Source organism: Urocitellus parryii, chromosome 12 (genome assembly GCF_045843805.1).
Source record: "Urocitellus parryii isolate mUroPar1 chromosome 12, mUroPar1.hap1, whole genome shotgun sequence".
NCBI lineage: Eukaryota > Metazoa > Chordata > Mammalia > Rodentia > Sciuridae > Urocitellus > Urocitellus parryii.
In genome coordinates, this window is record NC_135542.1 from 36,823,200 (window position 1) to 36,841,797 (window position 18,598).

The 18,598-nt window shown below is 34.8% G+C and overlaps 1 protein-coding gene and 1 pseudogene across 13 annotated transcripts in view; both read right to left on the reverse strand.

Annotated features, from left to right (window-relative positions):
* Positions 1 to 18,598, reverse strand: part of Kidins220 (kinase D interacting substrate 220) — a 103,231-nt gene that overhangs the window by 23,717 nt on the left and 60,916 nt on the right. For 7 of the 13 annotated variants that reach the window (XM_026413417.2, XM_026412869.2, XM_026412664.2 and 4 more), the window contains exons 23-26: positions 7,668 to 7,846; positions 6,111 to 6,337; positions 3,928 to 4,041; positions 3,158 to 3,214 (exon numbers count right to left, since the gene is read on the reverse strand). In XM_026413417.2, the coding sequence (XP_026269202.1) occupies positions 3,158 to 3,214; positions 3,928 to 4,041; positions 6,111 to 6,337; positions 7,668 to 7,846 (577 nt within the window). The remainder of the gene's footprint in view (positions 1 to 3,157; positions 3,215 to 3,927; positions 4,042 to 6,110; positions 6,338 to 7,667; positions 7,847 to 18,598) is intronic. The other 6 variants (XM_026413195.2, XM_026413033.2, XM_026413112.2 and 3 more) reach the window with 2 other exon arrangements.
* LOC113192539 (ADP-ribosylation factor-like protein 1 pseudogene) lies at positions 13,512 to 14,277 on the reverse strand (annotated as a pseudogene).

The following is an 18,598-nucleotide window of genomic DNA, read 5'->3' on the forward strand; positions in this document are numbered from 1 at the left end:
TGGACCCACATAGTCCAAATCTGTGGTGTTCAGGGTCAACTGTAATTCTCAGTGAAAACTGCACTAAAGAGGCTAAACACACCAAGTAAAATTTCCCTGAAAAGCTTTCAAAATTTTAAAGTACAGTCATACGTGTGTAACATTTCAGTCAACATGGGACCTCATATTATTGGTTGATCCCATGATGTTGTACCATCTGGTGATGTCATAGCTGTTCTAGTTTGTATAAGTACACTCTAGGCTGTTTTACACTACAACAAAATTGCCTATTACTGCAATATTCAGAGCAAACTGCTCTCATTAAGTGATGCATGACTATTTAAGTATTCAAAAAAAAAACCTAGAAATTCTTCTAAATTCTAAGAACACAAACCAAATTATATCTTTTGAGTCTAAGAAGTAATAACAAGTAAACTGTCTTGAGTGTACCTAGATTGACTGGAGTTATTTGTACACTGCTCCCACTACTGAGACAAAGGTTATTTAATCTGAAACTTTTTAGTTCTGAGTCTTTAAAGCTCTGTGGAGTTTGGCTTTGGAGTAGTTGTAATAATAATAATGTTCTTAAAAGTATGCTAAGGCTGAGTAACTCTTAACTGAGACCTAAGAGGAAGGTGGGCTTTTTCTAGATTAAAAAAGTTGAGAATCAGAGAGGTGAATAAACTTGTCCAAGGCTAAGAGTTCATCATCAGCATCTATTTAACTCAAAGACCAAAGCCCTTCTTCACCCACAACAGAAATAGGGGCAAAGCAGGCAGCAGGGTGCTGGAGAACAACAGGCTGGGACATGGGACATGCTCATTCTGGCCCTTAATCCGGCACTCCCCTCCTGTACCTCTAGCTGAGCCTCACAGGGTTCAACTGTGATGGAGTCATTTACCCTTGACTTCAGGTTATTAGCTGTCCCTGAGGAAACCTCAGGAGGAAAGGCAAGTCCAGGTGGGGCCAGAAGTCTGCTCTCCCTGATTTTATGAACTAGAGTGCTGATGAGACTTCATTTCTAAAAAAGGCTTCTCTGCCTAAAAGGTGAAAATAACTGGTTCTTTTCAGCTCTAATATTCTGGAGAGCATATCTTAGGGCTAATATTTTCCCCATTTTTTCAAGATTTGGCACTTAATTTTTCTCAGTCATAAAATCCTAGGAAAAATATAGCAAGCATGGAAGCGTATATTTGAAATCCTCACCTTTGAGAAACACTTGCATATGTCTACATGTAAGTCCTTGGCTGGGCTTCACAAAGTATAATCTGAACTATGTCATGTGAGAAAACCCAATTGTTTTCATAAGAATATGTTTTATAATGGCTTATCAGAAACTCTTTGTGGTTAAAAAAAAAAAAAAAAAAGATGGGTCTACCTCTATTTGAAAAGACCAGAGCTGGCTAATACTTTTTGGTCTGTGACCAGCCCTCCCCCATCAATAGCACATGCTGGGGATAGCTGACCATATGGACATGGTGTCCATCGTCCATACTGTTGCCTAAGACAGAACTGGAAAGCCTTAGGAGCAGAAGGACTAAATATTTTTGCACTGAGAAGCCTTTTGGTCCCCAACAATGTTCCCACATACAAGTTCTTCACATTTCCACCACTGTTTTCAATATACCTTTGAACTACATGTCTACTTTTTACGAGTTTTTTTACAAAACACATTTTACATGTTATTGTCATTGTTAATTTCTTAAAAGCAAAGAAAGTAAGTACCTAATCCGACTATGTCAGTTACAAAACTATCTTTTACTATTATAAAAACAACAAATAGTTTGGTTATTTTACTAAACAAAGGCATTAAATACAGGCAGAGTACCTTTACACTTTGTTACTGGGCTTCTAACCATGTCTCAGATACTGCATTATTTTACCTTCCCAAAAACTCATTTTAATTTTGCCTAATGCTCCTTTTCTGCTGCTAAAAGAAACTACTGACACTTCTGATTACCAGTGTGCCCCTACACTTTCTGGCATGGTAATAGCTACTGTTTCAGCATATCTGTGCCATTAAGTCTATCAAATTCTTCACAGTCACTTATTTTCATCAAAAATTTGCTGAGGAATTTTAGCTCAGAGAATTGCACTGCATGCATGAAACTCTGTATTAAAGGCTCTCGTACAAAACAAAAACCCACTCTTGCATACAGCAGTGATGATCCATGGATTTAAGATTCCCTAAGCATCCAAAGAGAACTATTATGGTTTGCTACGTCTATCATTTGTGGATAATTGAAGTTACTCAAACACTTGAGCTGAAATGTTAATAACTTAAGAATCGTCAACCCCTAAAAGCAAACAAAATGGTTCTTCTTCTCTCTTACTAACGTAAACTCAAAGGAAACTAAAGTTTAAAAAACTATTGCCTACCCAAATGCATGCTTTAAGTCAAAAATTGCTGATAACATTAGGATGCAATATTTCAGCCTCTGACTCAAAGTACTATGCCACATTTCAGCATAATTTTAGATTAAATTGATCATATTTACTTGGGATAATATATTCTGTAAATAAAACAATAAAAGTTATTTCCTCTACAAAGTTTTTGTTTGTGAGTAAGAACCTGCCTTAAGGGGAGGTTTGAGTAACTTCCTTTACATGCTGAACCAGCTGTGCATTTGTCTGGAAATTTTATTTTAATAAACAGAAAGAAAATTAGTACTACACAAAGACTTAGACTACCTGTGGACACACAGGTTAAGAGACTCTATTACCTATGGATGCCCACATTGAGAATATGCATTTTAGGTGCATATTATCTGGTTCATGTCTTCTTATAGTCTCAAAGGTGATTTTAGATATTTTCAAAACTCTTCTACATGTGCATTACCAGCTATAGTCTTCATAAAAACAATCAAAGGTAAAAACAGAGTTCAACACTAAGAAACAAACACCTGAATGCTTCTGATGGCTGCTGGGAAAAACTTATGGGAGAATAAAAATCCTCATCCCATGCCAGTGATAAAAGGGAAAAGCAGGAGGAAGTAAAGGGTAGATATCAGCTTTTGAATTAATTCATGAGCTGTAATTATTAGTATTCAGCTATTCTGCACTAGCTGCCATCACACAAATGCAGAGTTAGTGAACTGCTGCCGTGGCGATTAAGATGTCATTACTGCTGCAGAAGCAATGAGATGCTAGGTTCCACACCACAAGACTACTCCATTACCCTCGAGGAGTCTGTGGGTGAAGGAAGCCCCTCAGCAGCATCCTCCTTGATAACTTCCTAACAACATAAAACAGGAAAGCATGGGTGAAACGGTGCAGAGATAAGCCAGACTCTGATGAATGAACATGATGTTAAAATAATAATACACACAACATTGAATCATTTCTATGACTAGATTTTCCCTTCATGACATTTTAAAATTTAATTTAAATTATATTAACAGGGAGTTTGTTTTTACTTGTTACTTAAACTAGTTTATCATCAGGAACTCCTAATATATTAGGCAAAAATGTATTTTGTTTTGGATTAGTTAGATTCAATAGTACCTTTGAGCAATTTCTCCTTATCCTGTTTAGTTTGTGACATTAGACTGAAATGTTTTCATTGCCTGAATCTATGTTTTTCATGGTGCTAATACATAATTATGCAGATATCACATATGTATAGCCTTCAAAAAAATATTAGAAATTATTAGAGGTAAAGATTTAGTTTTAAAAGTTTTGGTAACAAACATTAGTTTACAAGCCAGAAATCTCTGGTTGTAAAAAACTTAACATTAATCACTGAGATTGCTAGTCATTTTCCTTCTACAGATTTTACCAGAAACAAAAACAAAATACATTTTGTGTTAGTAATATCTTACATTTCTTAAAACTATTTATAAAATAAGTTGTACTCTTTTACTCTGGAAAGGAAAAAAAACCAATTTATAGTGCTATCTATGTTTATTATGAGATTAATATTTTAGTTACCCTTTTTTTAATACTTACTAGGCCATTGTTCTGATCTCTGGGCAAATTCGTTTTTACTGATGGACGTGAGATGAGATGGTGGGAACTGCCAGGGTAATACCTTGGCGTGTAAAGGTATGGGGCAAAGAATGGCTATGGAAAAACATGTAACAAAAAAGGGCATGAACAATTATAGAAATAAAAGTGTAATGAGAGTTATCAAATGAAACTAACCAAACACAACTCCAAAACTTTTAGTGCAAGTGACAAAAGAACAAAAATGCCTCCCTCATATTCTGTAAGATATAAAACCAAATTTAAGACATATTTTTTACATTTTATATTATTCATTTAATTATAAGCGTTTTTAAAGAAAGCAACTGAAATTTTGTACCGTACAGTTTTGATATGTTTAACGTGTACAGACTTGTCAAGTGGCAAGTTCAAAGTGATTACATATATTAAGTCAATGTCTTTTTTAAAAAGCAGACTGGTATCTTATTAGAATACTATTACTTACAAAAAAAAAAAAAAGATTAGCTCAAATAAGACCCAGAAAAGTCTGGATCATATGAGAACACTCCAGTATGAAATTCAGGAATAGCATCACTCCAAGTTCCTGGAGCTTCCTTATATCCTAACCATCCTGGAGTGTGCTCTATTTCTAAATAAGAAATTATATTTCTTAAAAATAGGTGGAGAATCCTGTTTACATGAAACCCAGAACTACGGCATTTACTTTTAATCAGCTTCATATATCAGATTATCTGGGCAAAACTACAATTCACTCGGATGTTACACTAATATAGCATCTTCCCCCACCTTCTTTACCTCTGATGGTTTAAGAGAATTATTCTGTTTTTAACTTTGAGATTAAAAACCTCAAATAACTATAACAATAACTACTAAACCTAAAAAGAAAATTAAATGTTTTAAAAATAATATTATTAAAGCATTATCATATTATTGTTATTGTTTAAGTTAGTAAATATAAGAAATTGGCCTAAATGAGCTGATAATTTTTTTAAATAAACTTCTTGGTCTCAAAACTTCAAATGGTATTAATTGAACGAGTTTCTGTAAAATTATAGCCAATTTTAAGAATGTGATTAAAAATCTGCATTTGACATTGCCTATTACATGTTAAATTTTACAAGGAAAAATACACCATAAAATGCTATTGTTCTACCTTTGTCTCTTTGTCCATATGAAAAAAGGAATAACATTCCTAGGGTAATTAGGTATTCTGTTCATAAAGAATTAGGTATTCTTTATGAACAGAATACCTAATTAATTACTAATATGGCCAACAGTTTTTAAAAATTGAAAATTTAATTTAAATTCTGAAAGTCCTTCTTTTGCCACATTTATTTTAAACTTCTCTTTCTTCTTAGCTCCTATTACATTTATTTAGCTAGGCAGTTGAAGTCTGTGAACACTAGCCCCTATATTTTCTTGAATTCGACAAAATACGAAGATAACAAAAATAAGGAATTGGGATGGATCTTAGAGTACAGTCCAGGAAACATAATTCTGTGGTTCATGCTCCATTTTCTGGTAGGAAATATTAGTGTTTAATGTCATTAACATGAGAATAGATAAGCTGTAGGCTGAGCCCACTAAACCTCACAGTATTTTAACACCATTGATAATTAATTATACTCTCATCTTCTCATTTAAAAATTGCATATTTATATTAAGTATATAAGACAATTTGAAATAAAACTAAAAACAGGCTATAGTGGTATTAATTGGCGATTACACCTGAGTCTTACAAACAGTATTTTCCCATTATTATCTCACATTTCAAAGGTATAAATCTTAGTAAGTAGAGGTATAACAAACTACTATAGGAATTTAAGTTTATCATTGTTGTAAATGCTAGAATGAATTATACAAGATATACCAAAGGAACATTTGTTTATAAACAAAAAGAAATACATTCCTTTAGAGCACAGAATAGTCACTGCTGTAGTGTACACTTTCTTATCAAGAAAATAAATAAAAAGCATCTCTAATATTCAGACTCTTTTGAGATCTATAATATGCTAAACTCCAAAGTTCTGCTGATTTTTAAAAACATATATTTTACATTTAAACTTCAGTTTCCTATTTTAAAGCCAATGTACAGTTTCAAAACAATAATAGAATCCACAAGAAGAAAAGTCCTGAGATTTTCCTGAAACAAATTCTTAAAAGCAAAGATACCACTGTGTCCTTACCCTGTTGTAGAAGGGATGCTGAGGGCCCGTCATGCCGCTATAATAGCTGCTGTGAGGTTGTGGTGACACCACCCCACCTGCAAATGGCCCGTTGAAGGAAGTGGAGGAAGAGCAGACAGATGGGGGCTGACTGTAGCCAGAGGGTGCCCGAGGAGGAGCTTCATGTAGCGGAAGTGGAGGGTATGCAAGTCCTCCTATATTGATCTGCTCTCTCGCAGCACGGACATCTGAAAGATTCCACCATATTCCGGAAAGCCAAAGAAAACAGGGTAGTAGTTATTAGTCCAATCACCATTCCAGCTTTCTTTACTAGACAGAAACATGGCTATATCACTCTTGTCAGGGATTTCAACAGGAAATAGACAGAAATCTTGAATGTCGTACTGATCTTCCAGTTAAAAAAGTCTAGATCTTTTGTCTAGATCAATTTTTATGATGCATGAAGTATTACCAACTGTAATAATCCAGATTCATCTAGTATCAACACAAAGTTAAATAAGACTACAAGTTTGTAGACTCAACCCTGTCCAAACAACAGATTCCATACACCCAAACACACATTTTACATCAGGCTTATGACTAATACCTATAAAAATTGCAGTAGTAGTTTATTTTTAATTGCCACATAATAAATGTACACATTTATGGGGTACACTATGCTACTCTGATACATGTATCTATTGTGTGGTATATTAGCATATCCATCACACCTCAAACATTCATCATATCTCTGTGGTGAGACCATACCAAATCTCCTCTTCTAGGTATTTTGAAATAAATATTAAGTTATGGTTAACTATAGGCACCCTGCTACTGTGTGATCAAAGTCAGAACTTATTCTTCCTACTTCGCTGTACCTTCGTACTCACCACATCTCTTCCAGTCCCTTTCTCCTTATCCTCCCAGGCTCTGGTAAGCACTGTTGACTCTACTTCTCTATGAAAACAGTTTTCCAGATTATACATGTGTGAGACCAAGCAGTGTTTGTCTTTCTGTATCTGGCTTACTTCCTTACATAGCGTACTAATTTAATTCCTGGAATACTCAAGGATAAGCCAGCAGAGCAGAAAGTGTGTTTCAATAAAATTGTGGTATATATGTGTATATGTACACAGTGGTACCCCAAGAACTTCTTCTATTTCAAAATCTTAATGTTATGATCCTCAAGTATACAAATTTAAGTTAGAAACTTAAAAGTAATAGAAATATTTCCTTAATCTTCTGGAGAGAGCCCTTTTAGGAACAGAAGACTGGTGACAGGAAATGATAATGGATTCACATCTAAATGTCACAACCATATGTGAATAAAAATCTGATTCCAAAGTTCCAAAATAAGAATTTGGGGAGGAGATTATAATAAAGTAAGTTGAAACATTTTCTTAACATTCCCAAAAGAATAAGACTCCTAGTCCTTAATGGCAGTAATTCTCCTGTGTGATGCTTGGTTCAAATTTCTTGTTTTTTCATGAAGCAAAAGAAACTTATATGGCAACAGAGAAACAGGGAAACATCTGAGGACCCTAGGGAAGAAAACTTAAATGTACTATCAACACCCACCTGCAATAATCTCCCGTAGTTTGGGATCTAAGTTTACAGTGCACGGCAGAAATGTCTTTACATCTCGAGCCACAAGAACTGGGGTCCTTGAAGACAAAAATACTTCGAAATTTCTTATATCTCCATCAATTTCAAGCAGTGGTTCAACATCTTTAGTTGTTGGAATATTCTTTGATATTCTTCAAATAAGAAATAAATGAAAATTTTCAGTAATGTCATTATAAGAAACACAGATTCTGTACAAAAACTTGTTACTTACACAACTAACACATTACACACTTGTTCTTATTTAAAATTGTTTTTTATAGAAACCCAAAAAGTGGTATAGTTACAAAATTACTAAGGTAACAATGAACGAGGTCAGAACCATGTTGTCTTTAGCCAAAGGCAGACTTGACAGGGAAACACAGGTAGAACAGTAACACATGCGCCAGGTATGCCACACACTAGTGGCTACCTCTCAGGGATGACAAAATAAGTTATTGGTGTACAGATGAGGACATGGGCCTCTGACACAGGAGAGGGAGTCGTGGCTCTGAAACTCATGATTTTTAAATAGACAATCACTGTTCTTCGCTTTGCAGAATTTTTTTTTCTTTTTCCCCCCTAGTACTAGGAATTGAACCCAGGAGCCTGTGCATTCTAGGCAAGTGCTCGAGCATTGAGCTACACACTCCAGCCCCCAAATAAAGAACTTTTAAATAAATTAGACAAACTGGAAAAATGTTAGCACAGGTTTTTCTTAAACAAAAAGATGATTTTATTTTCTATTGTAAAAGTATATATGCTTACTATATAAGCATTAATATGAGAGAAATACAGAAAAGTGGACTGGGGAAAAAAACACGTTTATCAATCAGACACAGTAACTGTTAATAAAATGTATTAGTCTTTTATTAAGTAGAAGTTTGTGGAGAGTTGAGTTCAAACAGAAAGTAAACAATGTTGTATGAGATAGAGATTCTTGAAAGTAAAACAAGTACACTTGTTCATTAAAAATACTTATTACACATTCTACATCAAACTGCGTGAAACGTTGCTTTTGTAGGTTCAAATGGTGACAAACAGATAACTCTGCAGGGTCCACCCAGCAGATGCCAGGCAGCAGGCTGATCTGAGGCTGCACTGCAAAATGCACCAGAGACAGACAGAGATGAAAAAAAAAAAAAAAAAAAGGAGAGAGGGGCTGAGACAGAAAGGTGGATGAGGAGAACTGGAAACATCCCCAACATTCACCAATGGGAGAATGGATAAACGATGGTATATTCATACAACAGAACACATCCCAGCAATAAAAAGGAGTGAACCATCAATACACACAACAGCATGGGTAAATCTCATTAAATGATGCTGAATAAAAGAATCCAGCCAATAAAGAATGCATAGTTGTTTGTTTTCATTTATATTAAAGTAGCAAGTATAAACCAATCCATAGCAAGCAGGTCAAGGTCCTTGTGAAGTTGGGGATGAGGGAGGCAGGTGGGTGACAGAAAGGGATTACAAAGTACCAGTAGGAAACTTCTAGAAATGATGGATTTGTCCACTTTCCTAAGGGACGATGGTGATTTTGTGAATAAATAAAAATATTAAGCTAGTAAAACTATACTATTTATTTGTTTATTTGTTTTTGCAGAACTGGGGATTAAACCCAGGAGTGCTTCACCACTGAGCTACATCCCCAGCCCCTTTGTAAATTTTGAAACTGTGCAATTATAAAATGGCAGTTTGCCATATATCAATTGTACCTCAAAAAACTGTTTCAAAATCACTGGCACTATCTTCAAAGATACTCATTTCCCAATCAAGAATATGAACTGCTAGGCTGTATTAAATGAGTACAATTTCAGAGGAGCAGTTAAGGTTTTCATGCCCAGGCTGGGGTTGTGGCTCAATGGTAGGGTGTTTGCCTAAGCATGTGAGGCACTGGGTTCGATCTTAGGCACCACATAAAAATAAATACATAAATTAAAGGTATTGTGTCCATCTACAACTAAAAAAGTTTTTTAAAAAAGATCTTCATTCCCTTCAAAAATGAAATGGGAATCTTCCTTAAATAACTGTAACAGTTATACTATTTCTTTGGAATCAGCACATTACCACTCAGACCCAGTACTCGGCAAGAAGCCAAATATTAAAAGTCATTTAAGGAAAAATCTAGAGAACAAAATTAGCAAACGAAAGACTAGGGTGCTGCTGAGAAAATAAAGACAGTAATTCTGTCTTAATGAATTTCAAGAAGTCCTTCTGTAGACATACATACCTGCATGAAACAGAAAAAGTTTTCTGAAATGGGATTACTTTTAATAAAGTAAAATGGCATTCAAACTGATTGTTAGATAAACTTAAAGTGGATGGAAAACCCTAAGATTGACTGCAGAAGCATCATTTGCAAAAGTGACCAAAGTATACCAGAACGTAAATAGTTAAAAGGTAGTTCATCTATTTCAGAAGTTTAACCCACAGGGGGTGGGTGGGGGGAGAGACTAGGACTAGAAAGATTTAGATAAAAACACACAGCTGACAAGTCACATGAAACAAATTAACTGCATTTAAATGCCAGCGCTGCTTAGGCCTGAATGCGAACAGTATTCTCAATGCCATGAACAATGGTACTGCTCACAAGCCAGCTACTACTGCCGGGTTCCAGATTGAAGTCTCTCTTCTAACCTTCTGAGCTCAATGCATTAAACTCTTCAGCTAAAAGAGATATTTATGTAAATTATAATCTTTTGGCAGAGGGCCATCAAAATCATATGAGCCTTTATTTTTTAGATGTTTTTCTAAAGGTTAACATTTAAAGAATTTAAGTAACTTCACTTTTCAATTAAAAATAAATTTAAATTTCCATTATTATGAATCATGTGAACTACAGTTGCCAGCAGTTAAACGGCCCACAGAAAGCATTTAAAAACTTGGGCATCAATGAGCTCCTGGTAAGTTTAAATGCAATTTCTTTCTATGCCACCAATGGAGCAACACTTGTTAATGCCAACATCAATGTAAGTTAAAGCATTTTAATTACAAATGACAGTGATTTGTAGAAGTCCTTATTAATCTCTTGCAGAATTTACATAAACCATTCAGATCACTTCCATCCAAAATGAAGATTAAAAGACGTGGAAAAAAATTCTATTTGAAAAATATAAGTAGGTTCTTAGAGCATAATTTATGAAGAAGGTATTGTTTATCATACTTTTTCTGAAGAAAACTGCTTAGTAACATCATTAGTTAAAAGGAAGTTAAAATTTAAGATATATTTTTTAATCTCTCTCTCTTTTTTTTTTTTTTTTTTTTGTGCTTAGGAACCAAACCCAGAGCCTCACACTTCTGGGCAAGCAGTCCACCAGGAGCTAAACCCCAGCCAATTTTTCTTTAAAAATTCTTAAATGCCTTAGAATTTTATGACCTTGAAACAAATTTAATTTCTAGTAGACTCTCAAATACCTTCTACCATGGATTGCCCACTTATTCAATACCCTCTATGCCATAAATAATGGAGATTCTGGGAGACGGATGGAACACACAGATAGAAAACAGCCACTGAGCACTATAGTTGAAGGGTCAGGAATAAACAGGAACATGAAATTCACTTGGATGACTACTGCTATCTCTGGAAATACAACCAAAACCCCTAGACTCCTCAGGAGCTAACTATCCACCCCCCACCCACCCCCATTTTCACCCAGTTAATATCCTGTATATCAGCAAAACTTGCCCCTCATCAGGTTGGTCTTCTGAGAGCAGCACATACTCCTCTACTACAGGCCCAGAGCATATATACTTCTTGCATATTACATATCACAACTGGAACTGAACATTCACTAGTAGAATTATCTTCTTAATGTCCATATTCTTCTCCAAACTATAAGTTCCATCAAAGCTGGGAACAAGTTTGGTTTGTTCACCATGGTATGAAAACTGTCACAACACTGTTGTTCAATAAATATTGGAAGAGTAAATAAATTATGCACAAAAATATGTTCTTCCTAAAGAATTCTATTCTTTCAGAATGAAATAATTTTCACTTGTATCTTTTCTTTCTGATACTGGGACATAGCCTTGTGCTTGGGAAAGTGCAGGTTGATCCATTTTGAGTTAATTTTTTCACATAGTGTGAGTTGAGGGTTCAATTTCATTTCTTCTTATGTGTGGAAATTTAATTGTGCCAGCACCATTTGTTGAAGAGACATTCTTTCTAATGAAGGAAGTGACACTCTCGTCATTTGTCAAAACTTGATTGGCCATAGATGTTTGGGTTTATTTCCGGACTCTCAGTTCCATTCGGTCTCTATGTCTCTCATTTATTCCTCCCATGTGCTAACTTTAATTATTATCTTGCCCTTTTTTTTCTTTATCAGCCTAATAAGAGATTGCCAACTTTATTTTCTTTTTCCCTTCCTTCTTTTTTTTTCCCCCCTGTCAAGCTAGGGATTGAACTCACATTCATGCTAGGCAAATGTTTACCACTGAGCAATATCCAAGCCAACATTTTTTTCTTAAAATAGACTTTTAAAAATTTCCTTTAATGTGAATTTTTTTCTTCAATGTGTTGTAAATTTCAGCAAACAAAACTACTTAGGATTGTTTTTACTGCCTACGTCATTGATCATCTCTACTAGTGTGGTAAAAAAAAGTTCAGATATTCATATTTTGAATGTACTTGCTATGATTTCTTTGATTAGCATTATTTCATTTAAGAGTTAGGCTGTGGGGCTAGGGTTGTGGCTCAGCAGTAGAGCACTCGCCTACCAAGTGCAAGGCCCTGTGTTCGACCCTCAGCACCACATAAAAATAAATAAAATAAAGGTATGTGTCCAATTACAACTAAATAATAATAATAATAATAATAATAATAATAATAAAGAGTTAAGCTGTGTGTGTGTGTGTGATGTGAGTGTTGGCAATTTCAGGAATATGTGGTATACATTATGAGACAAGCTACTGACCCAGAAGTTTCATTTTGGCTCTTTCTTCTACCTCCAGCAAGTGATCTCAGGCAAGCCAATCTGCAGAACCTCAGATCCACATTCATAAGATGAAGGTAATAGTACCTGTCCTACCTACCTCACAGGGTCAACATATGTACATATTTTAGATACCTATAAAGTACTATAAAATGATAATAACAGATAAAGTTAGCAAGATTAACTACCAAAATAATTATCTCAACTTGATGCCTATAACCAAATCCTTTTAAATAAAATAGCTAAAAAGGCTCAGGTAAGCAAATAAAGGCTATATGAGCCACACTATGTTCCTAGGCTACTCAATTAAGACCAATCTTGTTTAACTCACTTTAGGTGTAAAAATAAGAGTTAAGGTATTTATTAGTTATGGCAGTATGTAAAAAAGTGGATGTGGAACCGATGTTAATCTGCAATATGTATACGGGGTAAAAATGGGAGTTCATAATCTGCTTGAATCAAATGTATGAAATATGATATGTCAAGAGCTTTGTAATGTTTTGAACAACTAATAATAAAAAATAAAATAAAAAAGGTATTTATTAGTGTTTACAAATAAGTTGCAACCATTAATTCAAAAATAGAAAAGTTTTTCCCAAGAAGAGTGCATTCTTTAATAGAACTATGGGAATAGAATTCTATACAAATATATATATTTTAATATAAGAAAACAAGGAAATAATACCTACATCACCAAAACAAATAATCAGTTGGTTCAATCAAGATGATTTATCTTTCCAACCATATCCTTATCATTTATTATGCATTACACCTGGCATGTGTCGACAATCACATAACTTTAACATTTAGTAAAGTGAAGCACACCTGTTTGCAAAATGATACATGACACAATTACTTCAGATGATCAGCAACTGAACTGCTATCTGCTCTTTAATGTTTCAGTTCATCTTTCTACCACCTCACAAAGGCTAGTGACTTTGCTTGCTAAAGTTGGCAATATTTGTCATTTTCAGCCCTTCAAAGCAGGTAACCCAAGTGAAGGTGCTATCTCTGGGAGAGTTACAGCCTGTTCCATGTTCTGCTTATTTGCAAATATCACTAAGATGGCTTTGAAGTTCTTCACCTTCTGATATGGCAACAACTCTGATTTGGAAATGCCAGTTTGGTATTGGTAACAGCTGTCTACTATATAAATGACTGCATCTATGTTTGGATAATAACATCTCCAGTATGGCTCTGTCCTTCTAAATTCCAGACTTGGATCTTGGAACTTAAAGAAGAAGAAAAATAAAAATAAAAAAATGTGTGTGTGTGTGTGTGTGTGTGTGTGTGTGTGTATAATAAATCCAAAAAGTAGGAATAGTGGTAGTGACTTTTTCAGCCTATAATTGCATAAATATTGTGGGTTTTCCAACTCATCTAACCCTCAAATTAAAACCCTCATTTCCTAAATTCCAAACAGACTGGATAAAATACATGAGAAGAGTCTACCATCAAATAGCTGTCGCCCTCATCAATCCTCGGAAACAGCTATTTGAGCCACCTCTGCTCATCCTGGCCTCCAGATTGAGCTTCGAACCTGGACTTCCATATTACTCATCAAATTTGTTATCTTTTCAAAGAAACAATTTTTGGTTTCATTGTTTTTACTGTTTTACTGTTACTCTGTTTTGCACTTTATTCATCTCGGTTTTAACCTTTATTATTTCTTTCCTCCTACCACCCTTGAGTTTCCTCCTCCCTTGCTTTTCTTTTTCTAATTCCTCAAGGTTTAAAGTTAGACTATGAATGCAAGATCTCTCTTCTTTTTCTCCGTCCTTCCTTCCTCCCTCCCTCCCTTTCTTGGTGGTGTTGGGGACTGAAGCCAGGGCCTTGTGTATGCCAGGCCAAGTGCTCTACCATAGAGCTATGCCCCAGCCTGCTCTCTTCTTTTTTAATGTATGCATTAACAGCAATAAATTTCCCTTTCAGCACTGCCTTTGCTACAACCTGTAAGTTTTACTCATCTCTAAGATCCTTGGAAAGATGCTTTGATAACTATTCCATGAGTCACCTTTCACACATTAGCCTAAAGGTCAGAAAATAGACACCTCACTATACCTAAAGTAATAAAAGAAAGTAACCAAAGCTGAAATTGTCCACACAGTCTATCCAGAGTGAACACTGCTCAGTAGATCAAAGAAGCAAAGCCTCACTGGCAGAGAAAGCATAGAGGCACCTGCGCACTTGAAGCGGCCAGGCCAGCTAGGCGCTCGAGACAGCCCTGGGAAAAGCGTCAGGTGTTCTCTCTAGTATTCACTGTCCAGAGCCTACACAAAGAAGTCAGCATTTCACAGGCATCCTATTCAGCACCTACACTAGGAAACAAGCACAGAGAACAGTCACAACAATACTTCAAGTGTGTGTGTTTCTGGTTTTAAATAAGGTTTTTGCAAGTATTTAATGTGTTTTGCATTGTTTAATTAAGGATGGTCTAATTAGGGTTAAATAATGCAAACCTTAAAGGTGCTTACCTAAGTTGCCACAGAAACGACTGACAGAGCTTAACAATATTATTCTTTTACTTACTAGAAGAACTTCACATTTTTAAAAATATTTTTTAGTTGTTGATAGACCTTTATTTTATTCATTTACTTATACGTGGTGCTGAGAATCGAACCCAGGGCCTCATACATATCAGGCAAGCTCTCTACCACCGAGCCACAATCCCAGCCCAGAACTTCACATTTTAAAACATTATTTTCCACTAAGGGTATATATTTCCAAGATAATCTACTTGGCCAAAACATTAGGGCCCAAAATTGCTTTTTTCATACAAATGGGGGAAACAAGTAGGCATGCAATTTAAAGGATAAATAAAATGTTCAGTATGCAAACTCAGGAGAAGGCTATCACACACCAGTTTTCTCCACAGCAACACTCTGGCTAGGCCCTAGCTAGGTGCTAAGTACCACACCGTGGCAGAAGCACCACGTGTCCATGCACACCTGAGCAGCTCAATGGCCTCTCCTCCAGGTGATGCTCACTCTCCCAGGTTAGAACAAACCAGAGAAACAAAGAGGTGTTTAAACTGAGGTAGGATCACAACAATTTTATAATATCCTTCAGAGCAGCCCATTTTTCTAATTACATTTGTTTTAAAATGTTATAATTTCAATAAATTGATTTATATTAATTCCGATTTACTTAATAAAATTCTACAAAAGATTTCATTTGGAAAAAGGTTTCCACTGATGGTAAAACTATAAAAATAAGTGCATTACAGGATGATGCCTACCCAGTTACAAATGTAAGTGATCAGGTAACAGCAACTCAGATGACAAAACAAAAATTCAAATCTAGAGTAAGAGATGATTTAAGTAAAAAGAAGCAAAATAATTCACAAGTGATTCAATATGAAAATAGTATTTGTCATTAAAAAACACAGCCTGATTCTGGTATCCAGAGTCTATGGTATGATATCAATTTTTAAATGCTCAGATGTAAGTAAATGAGATCAAATTTTTATAGCTGTTTGAGGCAACACTAATAATACTGCATGTTGAGACCAGGTGATAAGATATCCATCACTTAATCATATATATGGAAACAAATGTTTTGTAACAAAACCCTGAATAACAAGCACAGAGAATAGAAGTCAACTATGAATATTTGAAGCAAAGTCAACTAATGAATATTTGAAGCAAAACCTTAATTACACAAAGTATCTTAAAATATTAGTATTTATATGGCATTTGCCAGTAAATGGATGGAACTGGAGACTATCAAGCTAAGGGAAATAAGCCAATCCCAAAAAACCAAAGGTTAAATGATCTCTCTGATGTGTGAATGCTGACTCACAATAGGTGGGGGAGGGGTAGGAATGGGAAAGACAGTAGAATGAATCAGACACCACTTTCCTATGTTCATATATGAATATATGACCAGTGTAACTCCAAATCATGTACAACCACAAGAACAGGAAGTTATACTCCATGTATGTATGATATGTCAAAATACATTCTACTGTCATGTATAACTAAAAAGAATAATTTTTTTTTAAATTAGTATTTAATAGTTTTAAATCTAAATACAAACTAATAAAAAGATGTTTTTAAAAATCTCTTTTTTGGGGCTGGGGATGTGGCTCAAGCGGTAGCGCGCTCACATGGCATGCATGTGGCCTGGGGTTCGATCCTCAGCACCACATACCAACAAAGATGTTGTGTCCGCCGAGAACTAAACAATAAATATTAAAAATTCTCTCTCTCTCTCCTTCCCTCTCTCTCCTCTCTCACTCTCTCTTTAAAAAAAAAAAAATCTTTTTTCAAATCCACCCTCTGCCCAAATATTAATTCAAAAGATTTCTAGGAGAGAGCTGGGGCATACCTCAGTTGTAGAGCACCTGCCCAGGATAGGTTTCCACTAAGGGTAACCGAGGGAGGAAGGGAGGAATTAATTAATTTTAGGAGAAAAAGCTATTAGCAAACTTTAAAACTATACCACATGATTAGATTCATTTGCCTATGGTCATGATTCTCAGTGCTGGTAAATGTTGGGAGGGAGGGAAGTAGGGAAAGGAGGTGAGTAAAGAGAGAGGAGAGGGAAGGAAGTATATGAAAATTCAACCTTTCATTAAATCATTTTCCCTTGTTTTTCTGCTATGGAAAGGGGGAACAAAAAGCATCACAAAAAATTTCATAGCCAAACGTGCTGATGGTGTTTGCAGTGCCACACTCCCATCTTGTGGACTTGCTGAACATTGCTAACAGAAGCCACTTCTGCAGGTGGTCTTCTATTAGCATTAGCACCTCATGTTATTTTAGCCTTGTAATGGCTATCGAATTTTGTGGCATATTATTCTAGTTTTTCTTGTATTTTAAAATGGTTTAAAATATTTTGATTTGAAAATCTGAAATCACAAACCTCCACTGAAAAAATTAACTTCAGAAAAAGAAAAGTTAACTGATCTCTGAAGGCATATTAATTTGGGGTGGTAAATTTGAATTCTTCAATAATTAGATGTGTCTAAAAATATACTTACAAAATATTTTGCATTATAAAAAATATATAATAATAAATAGTTAATTTTATATATTAAATGTATTTTTTAACATATTAAAACCTATTTTAGAAAAACTGACCTTGTCACTTGTTTCTAAAAAGCTTTCATTAATATATTTGAGTTTTTCTTGTTGAAATTAGAAACACACAACTTTGGAACATTTAGAATTCTTTGTTTTACATTTTGCATGAAATGCTAAAAATGACATTGAGTTAAAAGTTCAGAAAATATTTTAAAAATCAATTTTTTCTATAGAAAGTAAAAGAAAAGCTATTGAAAAAGCTACCTAGGAAAAAAATTATAGCCACTTACTAAAAAGAAAAATAGTTCAAAGGATTAAATAAACAGATGTACCAGCTGTTAAAGTACTAAATTACCACAAATGATATTTTTAAAGCTTTCCTTACAAAATCTACTGCAGTTACTAGGCATTTATTTGGAATTTTCTACAAGTTGATAAGAAGCTTGCATTTTTTTTCCAATAGAAATGACAAACTTAAATTATTTAGAAAAATTTCTACCTGAGGTACCTTCCTACTGATATGTATTAACTATTATAAATATTTATGGGCTTATCAATGAGAATTGAATAAAATATATCTGGAAATAAAATCAGTTTAATCTTGTGTTTCTACTATCCATGTGGCTACAAAGGCTGGCTCCTGGCTCTGAAAAACAGGCCTGGAGAAGCTCCACACAGTGGTTGCTATGTCTCCCTCCTGCTCCGCCTCCTAGGCGATAAAGAGAATATATTAAAGTGCTTAATCCAATGCACAGAACATACAGAGGGATCAAATAATATATCAGCTAGTACTTTATCTAGAATGTGCCCAGCACAAAACAAACTCTATATGTTTAATGAACAAACACAAAATGTTTTATCCTTTAAAATCACACTGAAAATCTATAAGAAAAAAATTGAAGGGGGAAGGATCCATCTAAGTCTGCCAACACAAAGCAAC